We start from the raw sequence: 20,972 nt of genomic DNA, 5'->3' as shown, positions 1-20,972 counted from the left end.
GCGCCATGGCGGATTCGCTATTTACATGCCGGTCAATGGCGCAGTCTATTTCTGTTGCCTCAAAATAGCAACGCGCCAGCAGTGCGCCTGAACACACCTCATTTTCAGACCACCAGTGTGCACAAATGGGTGCAAATGCATTTGCCTGGCGCTGCATTGAGCCGGGTGTATGATGACCGTTATTGAGATTCAAATGTTGATTCTTGATGTCTGTGTGTGTCTAAACTTTTATTATGCACAATGGGCCCTATCTTGCACCCAGCGCAATTGACTTTGAACACCGACGCATGTATCATTCCTATTTTGCACCCGCGCACAGCGGACTTTTCCCTCCACAGACGCACGTCGGTAAATTAGGGAATGAACTTGCGCTCGCGGGGGCGGTTCAGCGCAAAGAGAAGGCGTGTTCCGGCGCAAAACTTCAATGGTGCTATTTTCCAGTTTTAGAAAGCAATTGCGCCATTGACCAAGAAAAAAACAGTCTAAAGACAGTGGCGCGTTGCGCGTTAGTGATGTGGTATTTTAAGGGCGCGTGCTTGGCCATAATGTTAACGCGCATCCACTTTGATTCTCTAATATAAACAGATGCAGCAGTTTTCATTTTTGCAAATCATACATTATTACAAGGAAAAATATTAACACACGAGGGAAATCATTGGTATGTCCGTGAAGATGTGAAAAAGATCTATCTAGATTAAAAAAAAAAAAATCTAGATTAGGCTACACATTTACCCAAATTATACGCCTGTTTAACCTAATTTGTGTGGGTTTCTCCCATCATCCCCAATGTCACTTCTCTGTGTTTTACGGCCCTGACGAGAACGTCGGTCTCCTCGGCTGTGAACTGCTCCTGGCGTGCGCTGGCAAATCCGCCGTTATAATAGCGATCCGCCATGGAACAAGCGCGCCTGCTCTTAAAGGGAATGTGAGAGGACGCTCTGATTGGTTTATTTCACGTTACGCCCAAACCACACCTATGAATAATGAAGCTACTTCAGACCAACCCCTTTTAGATTTGCGTCGGGCGCAAGAGTCATTTATCCGCCGGGAAAATAGCAACAGCGCCGGGATCCGCCCACAAAGTTACTTGCGCTTTGCGCTTTGACACTTGCGTTTCAGATCGTTAAAATAGGGCCCAATGTATTTAAAAGTCAAAATTCATAATATCTGACATGTAGTAAAACAGTGATGATAGTGAAAAATGTAATTATATTAATAACAATAAGCCACTTTCTTTTGGTGATGAGATGAGTTCACTTTATAATGATGAAACGTTAATCCGCATCAATAAATAAACAAAATCATCTGATCATCTGTGTTTTTGCCTTCCTTTGTAGTCAGTTGTAGTTCTTGTGTTTCTCTTTCCTTCAGTGATTCTGCTTGTTAACAGCAGGTGTTCATCACTAATGCTCAACCATCACTTAAAGGTTGTATCAGTGATTTCAGGCCCAGACATAAATGATCACATTCATCTAATCTTTCCTAACGATCTGCTAGCTGCCGCCCCATAAGCAAGCTGTTAAAAAACGCGTCTCTGTAGGCAGCCTAGGCTCTGAGATCTGCACACAAAAACAATTGGTTTCACCAACCACTCAAAACCAAAATAAACCGTGTTCAAACCAATCACCGACAGGGGCTGGTGTTGTGAGGTTTTGCGCTCGTGCACGGCTGCACGCGAAGTCGGAGCAGAAGAAGAAGCCAGCGTCTATCAATGAACAAGACAAATTGAACATGGCTGAGTCAATCCCCAAGAGGAGGAGGAGGAGGAGGGCGAGGGAATACCATCGTGTTTATTCCAAGACACAAATAGTTATCGGGAAGGCTTTTGAAAGGTGGAGAGAACTTAAGGAACTGAAATTTTTTAAATCGGACACCGAGGTTGCACTGTTTCTTCTGGACAGGTGAATAGCTGCTAGTGCTGACTTTTTTGGATGTGAACGGTGTGTGATTTTTTTCATGATGCACGAAACGGGAAGGAGGGGCGAGCTAACTTGGTTTGTTTGGGATCTCGCTTCAAACACAAACAGAAGTGACATCACCCACAATCGCTGATACAACCTTTAATGAATCACTTAAAGAGATACTTTAGGATTTAGCATTAAGCTTTGTATCAGTAGAAAACCTGTAGTATTTTTGAATTATCATGCTTTCCTCCCTCATATCCCCCTGAGACGAGAGATTTATGTATTCGTCATAATAAGATCGTCATTTTGCGTCATCGGAGGATTTGTTGGCCAGAGGCTAAAAACTACAGCCAGTAGAAGGAGCTGTTCCGCATGTTTTCAACCCGCCAATAGATCTCACTCACAGAATGCACAAAAAGTGTTAGCCATCTTTTATTTGGAAGCTAAGCTAACAGGCTCTTGTTCTGTGGAGAAAGCTGAGTAGTAGCGGTCTCCATCCTCTTTTCCCCGGACATGTCCGGCCATCAAGATCGTCCAAAATGTCCGGGATTCGGCTTTTGCTTTCTGCAGTCGCCATTCATTGTTTACATGCACACCTTGTAACGGTGGTGGGCCCCAATAAGACAATCCGAAGTCTATTTGTTTCAATCTAACTGAATTCATTCCGATTTGTGAATCTGAATGTAATGTTTACATGAACGCTAAACACGTGATCGGTTGATGTGCGTTTTAGCATTGCTAAGAAAATTCCCGCTCCTCCCTGAGAGATACGAGACTGGTGCGTCTCACAGGTGCCGCTCATCAGTAATCCCGCCACCGGCCTCGCGCCATTCTCCCGCGGCCGTCAGTCTCGTCCTGCTCGCCGCCGTAAACATGATGATCGGCGACTGTAGAACACAATACCCGAATCCTGGACATTTTGGGCGATCGCAAAATCCCGGCCAGACTCACGGAGACTCACTAGTAGCCTAGCCTTGTTGTTTAACTGCGCTCTTACTGGTAGGCGTGGCTTGGGAGTGGCCTTGTAGGGCAGCGAGGCAAGTGCATTCTGGGAGTTGTTGTCTTTCATCCTCATAAGCCAAAAATACATTTTCTGGCTTTTCTCAGAAGGCTCCAAATTCAAAAATAATTTCACATTTCTTCTACATAAATTACCCATTTTAAATACGCATTCATCTTTCCAGAGGTGAAGTATCCCTTTAATTATCTCATTAACTTCAACACTGCTTCAGTGTTATTTGAACACTTTAGTGTGGACATAAGAACACTGATCAGTGTTCATTTAATACTGGGGAATTTACTGTGTGTAGAGAAAAACTCATAGATAGATAAACATAGATAAATAACATTTTTGTAATCAGGGCATCTTTGTAGGTTTAGAGACATATTAATATGTATAAATTAGTAGTTTTCTTAGACTTAACTTAGACTGTTTTGTGTGTTTTAGGTTTTCAGGCTGTATGGTGACAGAGGAAGGCTGTGGTTATGTGTCTGTAGATGATCAGTCTGTTGATGTGTGTGTCTGTAGATGATCAGTCTGTTGATGTGTGTGTCTGTAGATGATCAGTCTGTTGATGTGTGTGTCTGTAGATGATCGGTCTGTTGATGTGTGTGTCTGTAGATGATCAGTCTGCTGATGTGTGTGTCTGTAGATGATCAGTCTGTTGATGTGTGTGTCTGTAGATGATCAGTTTGTTGATGTGTGTCTGTAGATGATCAGTCTGTTGATGTGTGTCTGTAGATGATCGGTCTGTTGATGTGTGTGTCTGTAGATGATCAGTCTGTTGACGTGTGTCTGTAGATGATCAGTCTGTTGATGTGTAAGTCTGTAGATGATCAGTCTGTTGATGTGTGTGTCTGTAGATGATCAGTCTGTTGATGTGTGTGTCTGTAGATGATCAGTCTGTTGATGTGTGTGTCTGTAGATGATCAGTCTGTTGATGTGTGTCTGTAGATGATCAGTCTGTTGATGTGTGTGTCTGTAGATGATCAGTCTGTTGATGAGTGTCTGTAGATGATCGGTCTGTTGATGTGTGTGTCTGTAGATGATCAGTCTGTTGATGTGTGTGTCTGTAGATGATCAGTCTGTTGATGAGTGTCTGTAGATGATCGGTCTGTTGATGTGTGTGTCTGTAGATGATCAGTCTGTTGATGTGTGTCTGTAGATGATCAGTCTGTTGATGTGTGTGTCTGTAGATGATCAGACTGTTGATGTGTGTCTGTAGATGATCAGTCTGTTGATGTGTGTGTCTGTAGATGATCAGTCTGTTGATGTGTGTCTGTAGATGATCAGTCTGTTGATGTGTGTCTGTTGATGTGTGTCTGTTGATGTGTGTCTGTAGATGATCAGTCTGTTGATGTGTGTGTCTGTAGATGATCAGTCTGTTGATGTGTGTCTGTAGATTATCAGTCTGTTGATGTGTGTGTCTGTACATGATCAGTCTGTTGATGTGTGTGTCTGTAGATGATCAGTCTGTTGATGAGTGTCTGTAGATGATCGGTCTGTTGATGTGTGTGTCTGTAGATGATCAGACTGTTGATGTGTGTGTCTGTAGATGATCAGTCTGTTGATGTGTGTGTCTGTAGATGATCAGTCTGTTGATGTGTGTCTGTTGATGTGTGTCTGTAGATGATCAGTCCGTTAATGTGTGTCTGTAGATGATCAGTCTGTTGATGTGTGTCTGTTGATGAGTGTCTGTAGATGATCGGTCTGTTGATGTGTGTCTGTAGATGATCAGTCTGTTGATGTGTGTCTGTAGATGATCAGTCTGTTGATGTGTGTGTCTGTAGATGATCAGTCTGTTGATGTGTGTCTGTTGATGTGTGTCTGTTGATGTGTGTCTGTAGATGATCAGTCTGTTGATGTGTGTGTCTGTAGATGATCAGTCTGTTGATGTGTGTCTGTTGATGTGTGTCTGTTGATGTGTGTCTGTAGATGATCAGTCCATTAATGTGTGTCTGTAGATGATCAGGCAAGGCAAGGCAAGGCAAGGCAAGTTTATTTATATAGCACATTTCATACACAGTGGTAATTCAAAGTGCTTTACATAGAAGAAATAAAAATAAAAATAATTACATAGATAATAAAAGAAATAAGAATAATTAAAACAGTTTAGAAAATAAAATACAGTGCAAACAGTCGGACGAACAGTGGCACAGTGCTCATTCAGTAAATGCAAAGCTAGGATCAGTCCGTTAATGTGTGTCTGTAGATGATCAGTCTGTTGATGTGTGTCTGTTGATGATCAGTCTGTTGATGTGTGTGTCTGTAGATGATCAGTTTGTTGATGTGTGTCTGTAGATGATCAGTCTGTTGATGTGTGTCTGTAGATGATCGGTCTGTTGATGTGTGTGTCTGTAGATGATCGGTCTGTTGATGTGTGTGTCTGTAGATGATCAGTCTGCTGATGTGTGTGTCTGTAGATGATCAGTCTGTTGATGTGTGTGTCTGTAGATGATCAGTTTGTTGATGTGTGTCTGTAGATGATCAGTCTGTTGATGTGTGTCTGTAGATGATCGGTCTGTTGATGTGTGTGTCTGTAGATGATCAGTCTGTTGACGTGTGTCTGTAGATGATCAGTCTGTTGATGTGTAAGTCTGTAGATGATCAGTCTGTTGATGTGTGTGTCTGTAGATGATCAGTCTGTTGATGTGTGTGTCTGTAGATGATCAGTCTGTTGATGTGTGTGTCTGTAGATGATCAGTCTGTTGATGTGTGTCTGTAGATGATCAGTCTGTTGATGTGTGTGTCTGTAGATGATCAGTCTGTTGATGAGTGTCTGTAGATGATCGGTCTGTTGATGTGTGTGTCTGTAGATGATCAGTCTGTTGATGTGTGTGTCTGTAGATGATCAGTCTGTTGATGAGTGTCTGTAGATGATCGGTCTGTTGATGTGTGTGTCTGTAGATGATCAGTCTGTTGATGTGTGTCTGTAGATGATCAGTCTGTTGATGTGTGTGTCTGTAGATGATCAGACTGTTGATGTGTGTCTGTAGATGATCAGTCTGTTGATGTGTGTGTCTGTAGATGATCAGTCTGTTGATGTGTGTCTGTAGATGATCAGTCTGTTGATGTGTGTCTGTTGATGTGTGTCTGTTGATGTGTGTCTGTAGATGATCAGTCTGTTGATGTGTGTGTCTGTAGATGATCAGTCTGTTGATGTGTGTCTGTAGATTATCAGTCTGTTGATGTGTGTGTCTGTACATGATCAGTCTGTTGATGTGTGTGTCTGTAGATGATCAGTCTGTTGATGAGTGTCTGTAGATGATCGGTCTGTTGATGTGTGTGTCTGTAGATGATCAGACTGTTGATGTGTGTGTCTGTAGATGATCAGTCTGTTGATGTGTGTGTCTGTAGATGATCAGTCTGTTGATGTGTGTCTGTTGATGTGTGTCTGTTGATGTGTGTCTGTAGATGATCAGTCCGTTAATGTGTGTCTGTAGATGATCAGTCTGTTGATGTGTGTCTGTTGATGAGTGTCTGTAGATGATCGGTCTGTTGATGTGTGTCTGTAGATGATCAGTCTGTTGATGTGTGTCTGTAGATGATCAGTCTGTTGATGTGTGTGTCTGTAGATGATCAGTCTGTTGATGTGTGTCTGTTGATGTGTGTCTGTTGATGTGTGTCTGTAGATGATCAGTCTGTTGATGTGTGTGTCTGTAGATGATCAGTCTGTTGATGTGTGTCTGTTGATGTGTGTCTGTTGATGTGTGTCTGTAGATGATCAGTCCATTAATGTGTGTCTGTAGATGATCAGGCAAGGCAAGGCAAGGCAAGGCAAGTTTATTTATATAGCACATTTCATACACAGTGGTAATTCAAAGTGCTTTACATAGAAGAAATAAAAATAAAAATAATTACATAGATAATAAAAGAAATAAGAATAATTAAAACAGTTTAGAAAATAAAATACAGTGCAAACAGTCGGACGAACAGTGGCACAGTGCTCATTCAGTAAATGCAAAGCTAGGATCAGTCCGTTAATGTGTGTCTGTAGATGATCAGTCTGTTGATGTGTGTCTGTTGATGAGTGTCTGTAGATGATCGGTCTGTTGATGTGTGTCTGTAGATGATCGGTCTGTTGATGTGTGTGTCTTTAGATGATCAGTCTGTTGATGTGTGTGTCTGTAGATGATCAGTCTGTTGATGTGTGTCTGTTGATGTGTGTCTGTAGATGATCAGTCCGTTAATGTGTGTCTGTAGATGATCAGTCTGTTGATGTGTGTCTGTTGATGAGTGTCTGTAGATGATCGGTCTGTTGATGTGTGTCTGTAGATGATCAGTCTGTTGATGTGTGTCTGTAGATGATCAGTCTGTTGATGTGTGTGTCTGTAGATGATCAGTCTGTTGATGTGTGTCTGTTGATGTGTGTCTGTAGATGATCAGTCCATTAATGTGTGTCTGTAGATGATCAGTCCGTTAATGTGTGTCTGTAGATGATCAGTCTGTTGATGTGTGTCTGTTGATGAGTGTCTGTAGATGATCGGTCTGTTGATGTGTGTCTGTAGATTATCAGTCTGTTGATGTGTGTCTGTAGATGATCAGTCTGTTGATGTGTGTGTCTGTAGATGATCAGTCTGTTGATGTGTGTCTGTTGATGATCAGTCTGTTGATGTGTGTGTCTGTAGATGATCAGTCTGTTGATGTGTGTGTCTGTAGATGATCAGTCTGTTGATGTGTGTGTCTGTAGATGATCAGTCTGTTGATGTGTGTGTCTGTAGATGATCAGTCTGTTGATGTGTGTGTCTGTAGATGATCAGTCTGTTAATGTGTGTGTCTGTAGATGATCAGTCTTGATGTGTGTGTCTGTAGATGATCAGTCTGTTGATGTGTGTCTGTAGATGATCAGTCTGTTGATGTGTGTGTCTGTAGATGATCAGTCTGTTGATGTGTGTCTGTTGATGATCAGTCTGTTGATGTGTGTCTGTAGATGATTGGTCTGTTGATGTGTAAGTCTGTAGATGATCAGTCTGTTGATGTGTGTCTGTAGATGATCAGTCTGTTGATGTGTGTCTGTAGATGATCAGTCTGTTGATGTGTGTGTCTGTAGATGATTGGTCTGTTGACGTGTAAGTCTGTAGATGATCAGTCTGTTGATGTGTGTGTCTGTAGATGATCAGTCTGTTGATGTGTGTGTGTATGTAGATGATCAGTCTGTTGATGTGTGTGTATGTAGATGATCAGTCTGTTGATGTGTGTGTATGTAGATGATCAGTCTGTTGATGTGTGTCTGTAGATGATCAGTCTGTTGATGTGTGTGTATGTAGATGATCAGTCTGTTGATGTGTGTCTGTTGATGTGTGTCTGTTGATGTGTGTCTGTAGATGATCAGTCCATTAATGTGTGTCTGTAGATGATCAGGCAAGGCAAGGCAAGGCAAGGCAAGTTTATTTATATAGCACATTTCATACACAGTGGTAATTCAAAGTGCTTTACATAGAAGAAATAAAAATAAAAATAATTACATAGATAATAAAAGAAATAAGAATAATTAAAACAGTTTAGAAAATAAAATACAGTGCAAACAGTCGGACGAACAGTGGCACAGTGCTCATTCAGTAAATGCAAAGCTAGGATCAGTCCGTTAATGTGTGTCTGTAGATGATCAGTCTGTTGATGTGTGTCTGTTGATGAGTGTCTGTAGATGATCGGTCTGTTGATGTGTGTCTGTAGATGATCGGTCTGTTGATGTGTGTGTCTTTAGATGATCAGTCTGTTGATGTGTGTGTCTGTAGATGATCAGTCTGTTGATGTGTGTCTGTTGATGTGTGTCTGTAGATGATCAGTCCGTTAATGTGTGTCTGTAGATGATCAGTCTGTTGATGTGTGTCTGTTGATGAGTGTCTGTAGATGATCGGTCTGTTGATGTGTGTCTGTAGATGATCAGTCTGTTGATGTGTGTCTGTAGATGATCAGTCTGTTGATGTGTTTGTCTGTAGATGATCAGTCTGTTGATGTGTGTCTGTTGATGTGTGTCTGTAGATGATCAGTCCATTAATGTGTGTCTGTAGATGATCAGTCCGTTAATGTGTGTCTGTAGATGATCAGTCTGTTGATGTGTGTCTGTTGATGAGTGTCTGTAGATGATCGGTCTGTTGATGTGTGTCTGTAGATGATCAGTCTGTTGATGTGTGTCTGTAGATGATCAGTCTGTTGATGTGTGTGTCTGTAGATGATCAGTCTGTTGATGTGTGTCTGTTGATGATCAGTCTGTTGATGTGTGTGTCTGTAGATGATCAGTCTGTTGATGTGTGTGTCTGTAGATGATCAGTCTGTTGATGTGTGTGTCTGTAGATGATCAGTCTGTTGATGTGTGTGTCTGTAGATGATCAGTCTGTTGATGTGTGTGTCTATAGATGATCAGTCTGTTAATGTGTGTGTCTGTAGATGATCAGTCTTGATGTGTGTGTCTGTAGATGATCAGTCTGTTGATGTGTGTCTGTAGATGATCAGTCTGTTGATGTGTGTGTCTGTAGATGATCAGTCTGTTGATGTGTGTCTGTTGATGATCAGTCTGTTGATGTGTGTCTGTAGATGATTGGTCTGTTGATGTGTAAGTCTGTAGATGATCAGTCTGTTGATGTGTGTCTGTAGATGATCAGTCTGTTGATGTGTGTCTGTAGATGATCAGTCTGTTGATGTGTGTGTCTGTAGATGATTGGTCTGTTGACGTGTAAGTCTGTAGATGATCAGTCTGTTGATGTGTGTGTCTGTAGATGATCAGTCTGTTGATGTGTGTGTATGTAGATGATCAGTCTGTTGATGTGTGTGTATGTAGATGATCAGTCTGTTGATGTGTGTGTATGTAGATGATCAGTCTGTTGATGTGTGTCTGTAGATGATCAGTCCGTTAATGTGTGTCTGTAGATGATCAGTCTGTTGATGTGTGTGTATGTAGATGATCAGTCTGTTGATGTGTGTGTCTGTTGATGTGTGTCTGTAGATGATCAGTCTGTTGATGTGTGTCTGTAGATGATGTCTGTTGATGTGTGTGTCTGTAGATGATCAGTCTGTTGATGTGTGTCTGTAGATGATCAGTCTGTTGATGAGTGTCGGTAGATGATCGGTTTGTGATGTGTGTCTGTAGATGATCAGTCTGTTGATGTGTGTCTGTAGATGATCAGTCTGTTGATGTGTGTGTCTGTAGATGATCAGTCTGTTGATGTGTGTGTCTGTAGATGATCAGTCTGTTGATGTGTGTCTGTAGATGATTAGTCTGTTGATGTGTGTGTCTGTAGATGATCAGTCTGTTGATGTGTGTCTGTTGATGTGTGTCTGTTGATGTGTGTCTGTTGATGTGTCTGTAGATGATCAGTCTGTTGATGTGTGTGTCTGTAGATGATCAGTCTGTTGATGAGTGTCTGTAGATGATCGGTCTGTTGATGTGTGTCTGTAGATGATCAGTCTGTTGATGTGTGTCTGTAGATGATCAGTCTGTTGATGTGTGTGTCTGTAGATGATCAGTCTGTTGATGTGTGTCTGTTGATGTGTGTCTGTTGATGTGTCTGTAGATGATCAGTCTGTTGATGTATGTGTCTGTAGATGATCAGTCTGTTGATGAGTGTCTGTAGATGATCAGTCTGTTGATGAGTGTCTGTAGATGATCAGTCTGTTGATGTGTGTGTCTGTAGATGATCAATCTGTTGATGAGTGTCTGTAGATGATCAGTCTGTTGATGAGTGTCTGTAGATGATCGGTCTGTTGATGTGTGTCTGTAGATGATCAGTCTGTTGATGTGTGTGTCTGTAGATGATCAGTCTGTTGATGTGTGTCTGTAGATGATCAGTCTGTTGATGTGTGTGTCTGTAGATGATCAGTCTGTTGATGTGTGTCTGTTGATGTGTGTCTGTTGATGTGTCTGTAGATGATTGGTCTGTTGATGTGTAAGTCTGTAGATGATCAGTCTGTTGATGTGTGTCTGTTGATGTGTGTCTGTAGATGATTGGTCTGTTGATGTGTAAGTCTGTAGATGATCAGTCTGTTGATGTGTGTCTGTAGATGATCAGTCTGTTGATGTGTGTGTCTGTAGATGATCAGTCTGTTGATGTGTGTGTCTGTAGATGATCGGTCTGTTGATGTGTGTGTCTGTAGATGATCGGTCTGTTGATGTGTGTCTGTTGATGTGTGTCTGTAGATGATCACTCCGTTAATGTGTGTGTCTGTAGATGATCGGTCTGTTGATGTGTGTGTCTGTAGATGATCAGTCTGTTGATGTGTGTGTCTGTAGATGATCGGTCTGTTGATGTGTGTCTGTTGATGTGTGTCTGTAGATGATCAGTCCGTTAATGTGTGTCTGTGTATGATCAGTCTGTTGATGTGTGTCTGTAGATGATCTGACTATGTGTGTGTCTGTAGGTTGTCGGGCTGTATGGTGACAGAGGAAGGCTGTGGTTATGTGTCTTCGGCTCTGAGTTCAAACCCCTCACACCTGAGAGAGCTGGATATGAGCTACAATCACCCAGGAGATGCAGGAGACCAGCTGCTCAACGACAAACTGAAGGATCCAAACTGTTCACTGCAGATACTCAAGTATGTTTATACGTTATGTGTGTCTGTATGTGATTGAGGTCACCTAAATCTGGCCACACACTTTAAGATTTTAAGCCAGATTTAGGGCCCGATTTGCAACCCTAACGTTTTGGGGTGTGTGCCCCGATTCAAGGATTCTTTTTCTTTTTGTCCAAACAATCCTCAATTGTGTGGCAAACACACTTGATATTTACTACTCTTAATCGGGCTGCCTCTGACGTGATACCCGCGATTAGCCAATGAGAATGAGCAAGCTTCACCAACTGGATGTTGCCACAAAAGTGGAGCATTGAGAAAGAAGATCACCCATATTTTGTTTCTAATTTGTTTTCTTCCCATAAGACAAAACAAATGTTTTATTTTATTTGAGCTTCAGCAAGAACCAATGAGGTTCATTCTCGTGTTACGCAGCATGTTTGAGCTTCAGCAAAAACCAATGAGGTTCATTCTCGTATTACGCAGCACGCTTGAGCTTCAGCCAGAACCAATGAGGTTCATTCTCGTGTTACGTAACACCTTTGAGCTTCAGCAAGAACCAATGAGGTTCATTCTCGTGTTACGTAACACGTTTGAGCTTCTCAAGAACCAATGAGGTTCATTCTCGTGTTACGTAACATGTTTGAGCTTCAGCAAGAACCAATGAGGTTCATTCTCATGTTACGCAGCACGCTTAGCTTCGGCAAGAACCAATGAGGTTCATTCTCGTGTTACGTAAAACATTTGAGCTTCAGCAAGAACCCATGATGTTCATTCTCGTGTTACGTAACACGTTTGAGCTTCTCAAGAACCAATGAGGTTCATTCTCGTGTTACGTAACACGTTTGAGCTTCAGCAAGAACCAATGAGGTTCATTCTCATGTTACGCAGCACGCTTAGCTTCGGCAAGAACCAATGAGGTTCATTCTCGTGTTACGCAGCACGCTTGAGCTTCGGAACCCTTCTGAAGCCTTCCACAAGAGGGAAGTGTTGATCAATGTTTATATGTGAATAAAAGCCTAAATTAAATCTGTTCACCATATAAAGCGATCAAATCTCTTCAGAAAATTGTATAGTATAGAATCACGGCAATTCATTGGCTGATGGTGCAGGCGCCTCCCCAGCGGCACCACATCACTTACTCTTATACAGTAAATGCACCATCTGCTCCTCAGATTTTCCACCTAAGAAGCCCCTTCGGCAGTGAGAAGAGCTTGGCAGCGAACACAGCGTTTCGTTCCCTATTCAGAGAACATGGGTTAGTAAATAACCCGAGACTTTCTCTTTGATAGGTTCACTCGACAATGGGAACGATATACCACACGCCAAGCTAAGCGCTGCCGGATCTGGCCCAACAAGGAACTCTCCTTTAACTGTTTTTTTTTTGAGACAGACCAAACTCAACTAGGACTAAGCAACCAGTTCATATGGAAAGAACCTGGGAACCAGGTTCTAAATCTAAATCCAGATTATGAAACCTGATAAAAGTGTGCGCAGAGAACCAACCTGTTGCCTCAGGCCCCGTTTACACGTACATGGTTATTTTGAAAAATGGAGACATTTCCCTTCGGTTGTGCCCCTCGTTTACACGCAAACGGAGAATTCTCCTCTGAAAACGATTCTTTCTAAAAACTCCGGCCAGAGTGAAGATTTTGGAAAACTCCGTTTGCATGTAAACTGAGAAAAACTGAGTTTTAGGCAGTCGACGTCACAGTATGCGACAGAACTTGCACTGCGTCAAAAGTGCGACCTATATTTTGGGGATTCTGATTGGCTAACGTGGGCTTGAGCTTCTCGTTACACTGCCAGCTATAGGTTTGGCATGCTCTTGACGGCATATACACGGGTTCGTGTAAACGAACACTTTTCTGAAAACGGAGAGGGGGAAATGTCCGTTTATGAAAATAACCGGCCACGTGTAAACATAGCCTTAGAAAATATCTTCTAATGGAAACTCCCCTAAAAAGAGCCTGGGAAGATGTGATACTCCTTCCGCACCTCATAAGCAACAAAGAAATTGCATCTCTCACCCAATGAGAGATCCTGTGCTTAGAGGCGGTGAACCCTATGCAGTCGGCCCCAAAGCATACAAACAACTTAGACTTGCGCCGCTGGCAGGAGTGGTCCACATATGCCTTAAAAGGCAAAGCAAATTAAGCTTTCCCTCCTCAGCAGAGCAAGGAGGGGGAAAGAAAGAGTGAAGCACGACCACTTGAGAGCGAAATGACGTGGACAAAACATTGGGGACACAACCAGGTCCGGGAAGTTGGAACATCTCACAGAAAGAGCCTGCAGATCCCCCACACGCTTGATAGAGAGTCAGAATGCGGTCTGGAGCTGACTCTAAGGGTTCAAAGGGAGGCTCCAATAGCCCCACCAAAACAACCGATAAATCCCAGGTGGGGACACTAATAGGACGTGCAGGCCTCAAGCGTCTAACTCCACGCATCTACCTAGGGGGACATCGTCTGACTCCCGATGTGCGGCAATATCCGAGACATAAACTCTCAAGGTAGTTGCAGCCACTCCAGCCGCTTATCCTGCCGGAATTCCATCACTGAACCCTGACTTGGTCCACTGCACAGGGTCGAACACCAAGACTCAAAGTCCACGTTCAGACTGTCAGTCCAAATCCGATTATTTGTGTATCCGATTAGAATCTGATCTAAAATGATTGATGTCCGCACTGTGTATCGCAACTGTTTAGATCCGATTTGTGTGTCCGTGCAACTATTCCGTTTTCCATAATATCTGCATTGGTTTCTATGGCGATGACGTTACTTTGGTAGGCATTCGCCAAAAATAACAACAATCGAATTAATAACAACAATTAAATTATTTTAATGCCTGATCTGCGATCAGTGATTTCTGATGTGTAGTTATTCAAGTTCAGATAGATTTTCTCTCTCAAAATCGTTCAATACTGTTTATGCATCAGTGACTAAATTATCAACTTCACATCGTTTCTCTTAGTAGGATGAAAATAATCTGATTTAAATTGTGATTCAATTACATACAGAAAGCGATCAAAGAACGCTTCCTTTCCAATCACCCAAGCTGTCAATCACACAGCTCGAGTTTATCTGGACACTTGCCAAAATTCGTTATGAAATCAATGACGCTGTTACACTGCACAACGAAGCTCTTACTGTATTTACATCGTGTTTGCATTGTTATTTGGTGAATGCATTTGGGAGAATGCAATGATAAGGGCTAAGGGCTTTCATGTGATTTTTAACTGTTCACACTATCTAAATCTGATCGGATTCCAATCGGATTTGCATTAAAATCAGATTTGGACTGACAGTCTGAACGAGGCCAAAGACCTCCCACTTAGAAGAATACAGCCGTCCAGTAGAAGGTGCACAAGCATTATCAATGGTCTCCCGAACATTAGAGGGAAGACCAGACGCCACTGTCGCTAGTGATTCCCTATGATCGGCCACACGATCGAGGATCCCAAATCCTGCCCTGGAGATGAGACAACAGATCTCTCCTGACAGGAATCTGCCAAAAGGACCCCTCGACCTGGGAATGCAACCAGGGCACTGTGTCGAGTTTTGAAATGAGTGAAATGAAATCTGAAATGAGTGTTGGTAGCGCCTCACCAATCACATGAAGCGAGGCTGACCATGCTGAGCTCTAAAATAGCTTGCCATAAGAAAGATTAGGCCTACTCTTATACATGAACATATTCCCACAATTGTTCAGCTCAATGCATTTCCAGTTGGGCTGACAGGAATAGAGTAATTAGTCGTGCAGAATAGTGTTGTAGCATGAAGTGCTGAAGAACACTATGTTGCACAATAAATGTGTGCTGCTGAACTCCTTGAACAGAAAGAGGCTGAACAGAAAGAGGCTGATGACAGTGAAATAGCTGTCCCATTGACAATATCGCCACTATCAGGCATGAGAAATCCGAGAGAGATAGGAAAAAACATCTGCTCACCCTGAAGTGAAATTATTGTTAATACGTGAACTCGTGCACTCATTTGTTCCAGCTCAAAGCAGCAGCGGAGCTGAAATAGTAATTCATTTGGGCAGACTAATGTTTGGTAGCATAAAGCGCTGAAATCATTGTGCACGTCAAAATGTCTGCAACAGAACTCCTCAGAGTTCGCACCTAAAGCAAACACACACAAGAGTTGGAAGCGTAAGCGCCAAATCAAATGTATATGTGTCTGCATTAACGCTGTCAGAAAGTAGAGCTGAAAGAAATAGCAATTAGTCAGGCAGATGTTAGTATCTTTTGATATGTTAAATGGTTTTGAAACCATATTATTTGTCAACATTTCTGCTGTAGGACTATTATACAATTACGTAACCCACTTGCAATACTTTTCACCAAACCCAAATCTAGACAACAAATCAAACAAATAAGACCATTCAACCCTATCAAATGCCCTTTCGGCATCCAATGATAGTAGAACAGCATCTCATTCATTCTTATGTTCATGGAGAATATTTAGGACTCTTTTAATTATGAAATCCTTGCCTGCGTTGTATGAAACCATTTTGATCCTCTCCTATTAAATTGGTAGAATACCTTCTAATCTCTTAGCTAGAACTTTGCATAATATTTTTGTATGGGAATTTAACAAGCTAATTGGCGACCTCTTGATCTCTACACTTCTATGTCCCCATCCTATTGATCTCCTTACGTGTGTGCAATAACTTGGATGGGTTAAATGCAGAGGACAAATTCTGAGTATGGGTTGCCATATTTGGCCTTCATGTCACTTCACTTCACTAAACTTCACTCATATGAAGTGATTGTGTCTTTTCAGAAGACTTTGTTTTCTAAAACTAAACAAAAACAAAACAAAACAAAAACCTACCTAACTTTATCTGGACAATAACTTTATTATAGTTATTGCAAAAACAATCTCTCTTACTTTAATTTCCTATTATCACTGTAAAGCTGCTTTGAAACTAGCCTGGGTTTCTGTCGCTCTACATACGTCATCTGGTATAATTGAAATGATTGGCTATGAGCTACGTGTCACGTACGCACACACAAACAGGTAGATCCAATTGCAGTAATATTTATTAGGGTAACCCGTACTCACAAAACCAGTCCAGGCAAGGGTCAAAAACCATATAAGCAGTCCAAAAAACAAGAAACAAACACTAAAACAAACCAAGACAGATTCTGGGAAACAAGGATTCCAGCACAAGTGATTAAACAGACAGGGTATAAATAGACAGACACTAACAAGGTAAGTGGGAACAGCTGAGTGTGATGAGTCAATGAGTGACAGAACAGGATGATGGGAAATGCAGTTAAGAGTGAATGACACCGTGAGGGAAGATGACCTCTAGTGGTTACCCGGGGAACACAAACCAGACACTGTGACATAACCTCCCCTCTACGTAGCGGCTACCAGACGCTCCACAACAAGAAAAAAACCCCAACAAAAGTCCAGGAGGGAGGTGGAACGGTGGAGGATCAGGGGGAGGGATGGAGGGCCAGGACCATGGAGGGGAACAGAGACAGGGGATTCTGGCTTAGCCAGCGGCCAAGGCAAAGTAGACAGTCCATCGGGTGGCCAGGGCGGAGACTTTCCCTCAGGCGGCCAGGGCAGAGCAGACAGCTTATCAGGCAGCCAGGGTGGAGCAGATAGTCCATCAGGCGGCAAGGGCGGAAACGACCCTACAGGCGGCCAGGGCGAAGCAGACAGTCCATCTGGCGGCCAGGGCGGAGAGTCTCTCTCAGACGGCCACGGAACAGGAATAGGCACCGGCTCAGGAACAGACACCGGCCACCTTGTCCGGAGACTCTGGATCGGCAGACGTGACCTGAACAGTCTCTGGATCGGCAGACGTGACCTGAACAGTCTCTGGATCGGCAGACGTGACCTGAACAGTCTCTGGATCGGCAGACGCCCTGTGCCTCCTCCATGCATGTAGTACCCCCACTGCATAAAAGGGGAAGACAGCCTTCTTGGCCGTGGCAGGACTGATGGTGGGCAGCTCCGAGACGATCTCCGGGCTGCATGGGGACGGCCTTTGGGACGACAACAGGCTGTTCGGGGACGGCCTCCGGCACGAGAGCGGGCTGCACCGGAACAGCCTCCGGGATGACAGCGGGCTGTTCGTCTGAGGCGGAACCTCTTCGGATCGAGAGTTCCCCCTCTGCTGCCTTCTGTCCCTCTCGGTGGCTGGGGAAGAGCCACGGAAACTCATACCGCTGGATCTATACATTGCTGGAATCCTTCTGTCACGTACGCACACACAAACAGGTAGATCCAATTGCAGTAATATTTATTAGGGTAATCCGGACTCACAAAACCAGTCCAGGAGAGGGTCAAAAACCATATAAGCAGTCCAAAAACAAGAAACAAACACTAAAACAAACCAAGACAGATTCTGGGAAGCAGGTGACATGAAACAAGGATTCCAGCACAAGCTATTAAACAGACAGGGTATAAATAGACAGACACTAACAAGGTGAGTGGGAACAGCTGAGTGTGATGAGTCAATGAGTGACAGAACAGTATGATGGGAAATGTAGTTAAGAGTGAATGACACCGTGGGGGAAGAGGACCTCTAGTGGCCCAGGGAACACAAACCAGACACTGTGACACTACGTACAGGCGCATTTGATAGACATTCGTAGCACCCAATAAACGGCTCTGGGCATTCGTAAACCACGCCTCATATACGAGAAAATGAACATGTCGTTCCCAGACCACGTCTCAATGAGACGAGGTCTGACGTTAGCCAGGCTACTTTGAAACAGTTTATATTGTTAAAAGCGCTATATAAATGAAGGCATTACTTTTACAATGCTTTTATTTCCTTTATGGATCTTGAAAAGTTTTGTTGCACTTTCAATGGAGGGACAGAAATATCTCAGGCTTCATTAAAAATATCTTAATTTGTGTTTCAAAGTTAATCTGATGGGTCTGATGGGTTTAGAATGACATGAGGGAGAGTAAATGGTGACAGAATTATTATTGTTGGTTGAACTATCGCATTAAGATTATCAATCTTAATTTAATTTAATTATCCTAATTTAACAATCTTTCTTCATAACAAATAATTTTTGTTTGTGTGTATGTTTTGTCAATGTATAGTTTGGACCATGGAGGACGTGTCAGAAACAAACCAGGACTGAGAAAATGTAAGTCTTCTTATGCACACACAAACACACACCTCTCCATATCTAATGATGTCATAGTTGTTCTGATCTGGTTTTCTGTGTTCAGATGCTTATGATCTCACACTGGATCCAAACACAGCACACACTCAACTCATTCTGTCTGAGGAGAACAGAACGGTGACACACGCCAAAGATCATCAGCCGTATCCTGATCATCCAGAGAGATTTGATCACCGGGAGCAGATTCTGTGTGGAGAGAGTCTGACTGGACGCTGTTACTGGGAGGTTCAATGGAGTGGCTCGGGTCATGTAGCAGTGACATATAAAGAAATCAGCAGGAAAAGTGGGATCGACTGTTGGTTTGGACTCAATGAAAAGTCCTGGAGTCTGTATTGTTCTGATAAGAATTACACTGTCTGGTTCAATAATAACAGCACTGATGTATCTGGCCCTTCAGCCCGCTGTAATAGAGTAGGAGTGTATGTGGACGTGTCGGCCGGCACTCTGTCCTTCTACAGCGTCTCTGACACACACACACTCACACACATATACACATTCAACACCACAATCACTGAACCTCTCTATGCTGGATTTGGGGTTTATCCTGAATCTTCAGTGTCTCTGTGTCAGATTTAACAACCTCCTGTGAGGAACGGCAGGAGCATATTTCCACCTCAGAGCAAAAAAAAACAAAAGGCTATTATGATTTTATATCTTGTCAATGCAATTTTCTCACAATTAATAGTCACAATTATAAGAAATAGGTTTGCAATTGTGAGCTATATTCACAATGTATGAGGTTACTTTGCGAAAAACAAGTCAGATTTGTATATAAATTTGCAGTGTGAGATATATTTATGAGAAGTAGTTGCAATTCCGAGATTTAAAGTCACATTGTAAGATATAAAGTCACAATTTAAACAAAAAGGTTCCCCTTCAATGAGCTTTGGAGTACAACTTCCACAAGTGCAAATAAGATTGGTCTTATATTGGTCAGATTTCCTATCATGTTGGTAATATGAATGAATGAAAGGACCCTTTGGAATATTTTGTGAAGATGCTCACACAGTAACGTATAATGTATTGGATAATGTTTCTATAGAATAGGTGGTAACTTGGCTAAGCAACCACCTCCTCTATAGAAACATTATACCTAAGCTAAGCTGAAATATATAGCTCAATTAAAGTAGATAGTTCATCTACTTACAGTATATGGCAAAAGTAGCTTGGTACAAACTTTATCAAGCTATACTTTAATGTAATGTTTATTAGAAAACAAAAGCTTCTCCAAAAGTACAACAGTTTTACCAGAAAGACTCGGGAGAATATACTTAACAATTATGCATTTATTAACAGCCCAGCAGGCAACATGCAATAAGTTCTTTGGTGTAGGCCCCGGCCGTAACTCGCAATCCGAGGGTACGGATTCAGCATTTCCCGCCTGAAGATGAAGAAGGGGGCGCAGCCGACCCCCAATGCGGTATTGGAAGGGACCATCCTGGTGGTGGTGGGGAGGTTGAAGGGGGAATCCTATGGTGATAGGGAGGATAGACGGAGGAACCCATGTTATTGGTGGAGGGAAGAAACCATCTTGGTGGTGGTGGGGTGGATGGAGGTGGGTGAAGCGTCAGCATCTGCGAACTCAGACAAGTGTAAGTACAAGTCTTTTATACTTCTAGTATTAGAACGTGATTGGATAGATGAGAAGATAATAAGTGGCGCAACAATTGAGTCTTCCCGCAGGACTTACGCTAAAGCTTTCATATTCATTTAATTGTCATTTTCTCACTCTCTCTCTCTCTCTCTCTCTCTCTCTCTGTGTGTGTGTGTTTTGAAAATTACCTCACAAAAAGGTGTATGTTTATTTCTGTTTAGTTTAATTGTGTTTTGGTTCTAATTCCCCTGCTCTAGTTTGCCTGTGTTCCCTGAGCTTATTAGTTTCCATAGTTTCATAATTCTTGCACCTGTTCTCTTTTCTGTTGATAACTCCATTGTGTATTTAAGCCCTTAGTTTACTCCAGGGCCAGTTGTAGACATTTGGAGGCCCTGGGCAAAATGTATGCTAGAAGCCGCCAGCACCACACTGCTCCTAATAAAAAGCACTTGAAAAAAAAATGATTCCATAACCTTTTATTTATACAACATTTGTTACTGAATTATTATTATTATTTTTTTTTTACTTAAATGTCCATATTAATCAAACTTTAACTAAGTTTTTTTTTTTTTTTTTTTTTTTCAGTAATGTATTTACAGTTCCTGGACAGCAGTTCCTGGTTTTATAATTTTTGGTAAATCGAAATCGACCGAAATTAAGTCACAATCTCGAACTTCGAATTAAAAAATGTAATCATTGATGCTGCCACGCCCCCATGTCACGTTCGGTCGTCTTGTCAAGCGGAAAAAAACACGCGTGTTGAAGTGCTGCGAGTCAAGGGACTTTCACACAGGACACGGAATG

General features: G+C 42.3%; 1 protein-coding gene across 1 annotated transcript in view; it reads left to right on the top strand.

Annotated features, from left to right (window-relative positions):
* The window catches only part of LOC307001469 (protein NLRC3-like), a 49,678-nt gene extending 29,058 nt beyond the window's left edge, over positions 1-20,620 (top strand). Inside the window, exons 6-8 of the mRNA XM_079617978.1 lie at positions 11,260-11,433; positions 18,489-18,535; positions 18,621-20,620. Of these exons, the coding sequence (XP_079474104.1) occupies positions 11,260-11,433; positions 18,489-18,535; positions 18,621-19,150 (751 nt within the window). The 3' untranslated portion in view covers positions 19,151-20,620. The remainder of the gene's footprint in view (positions 1-11,259; positions 11,434-18,488; positions 18,536-18,620) is intronic.
* Positions 20,621-20,972: the final 352 nt, after the last annotated feature.

This window comes from Phoxinus phoxinus, assembly GCF_949152265.1.
Source record: "Phoxinus phoxinus genome assembly, chromosome: 7".
Classification (NCBI taxonomy): Eukaryota; Metazoa; Chordata; class Actinopteri; order Cypriniformes; family Leuciscidae; genus Phoxinus; species Phoxinus phoxinus.
This window is presented reverse-complemented; position numbering and strand designations above follow the sequence as displayed.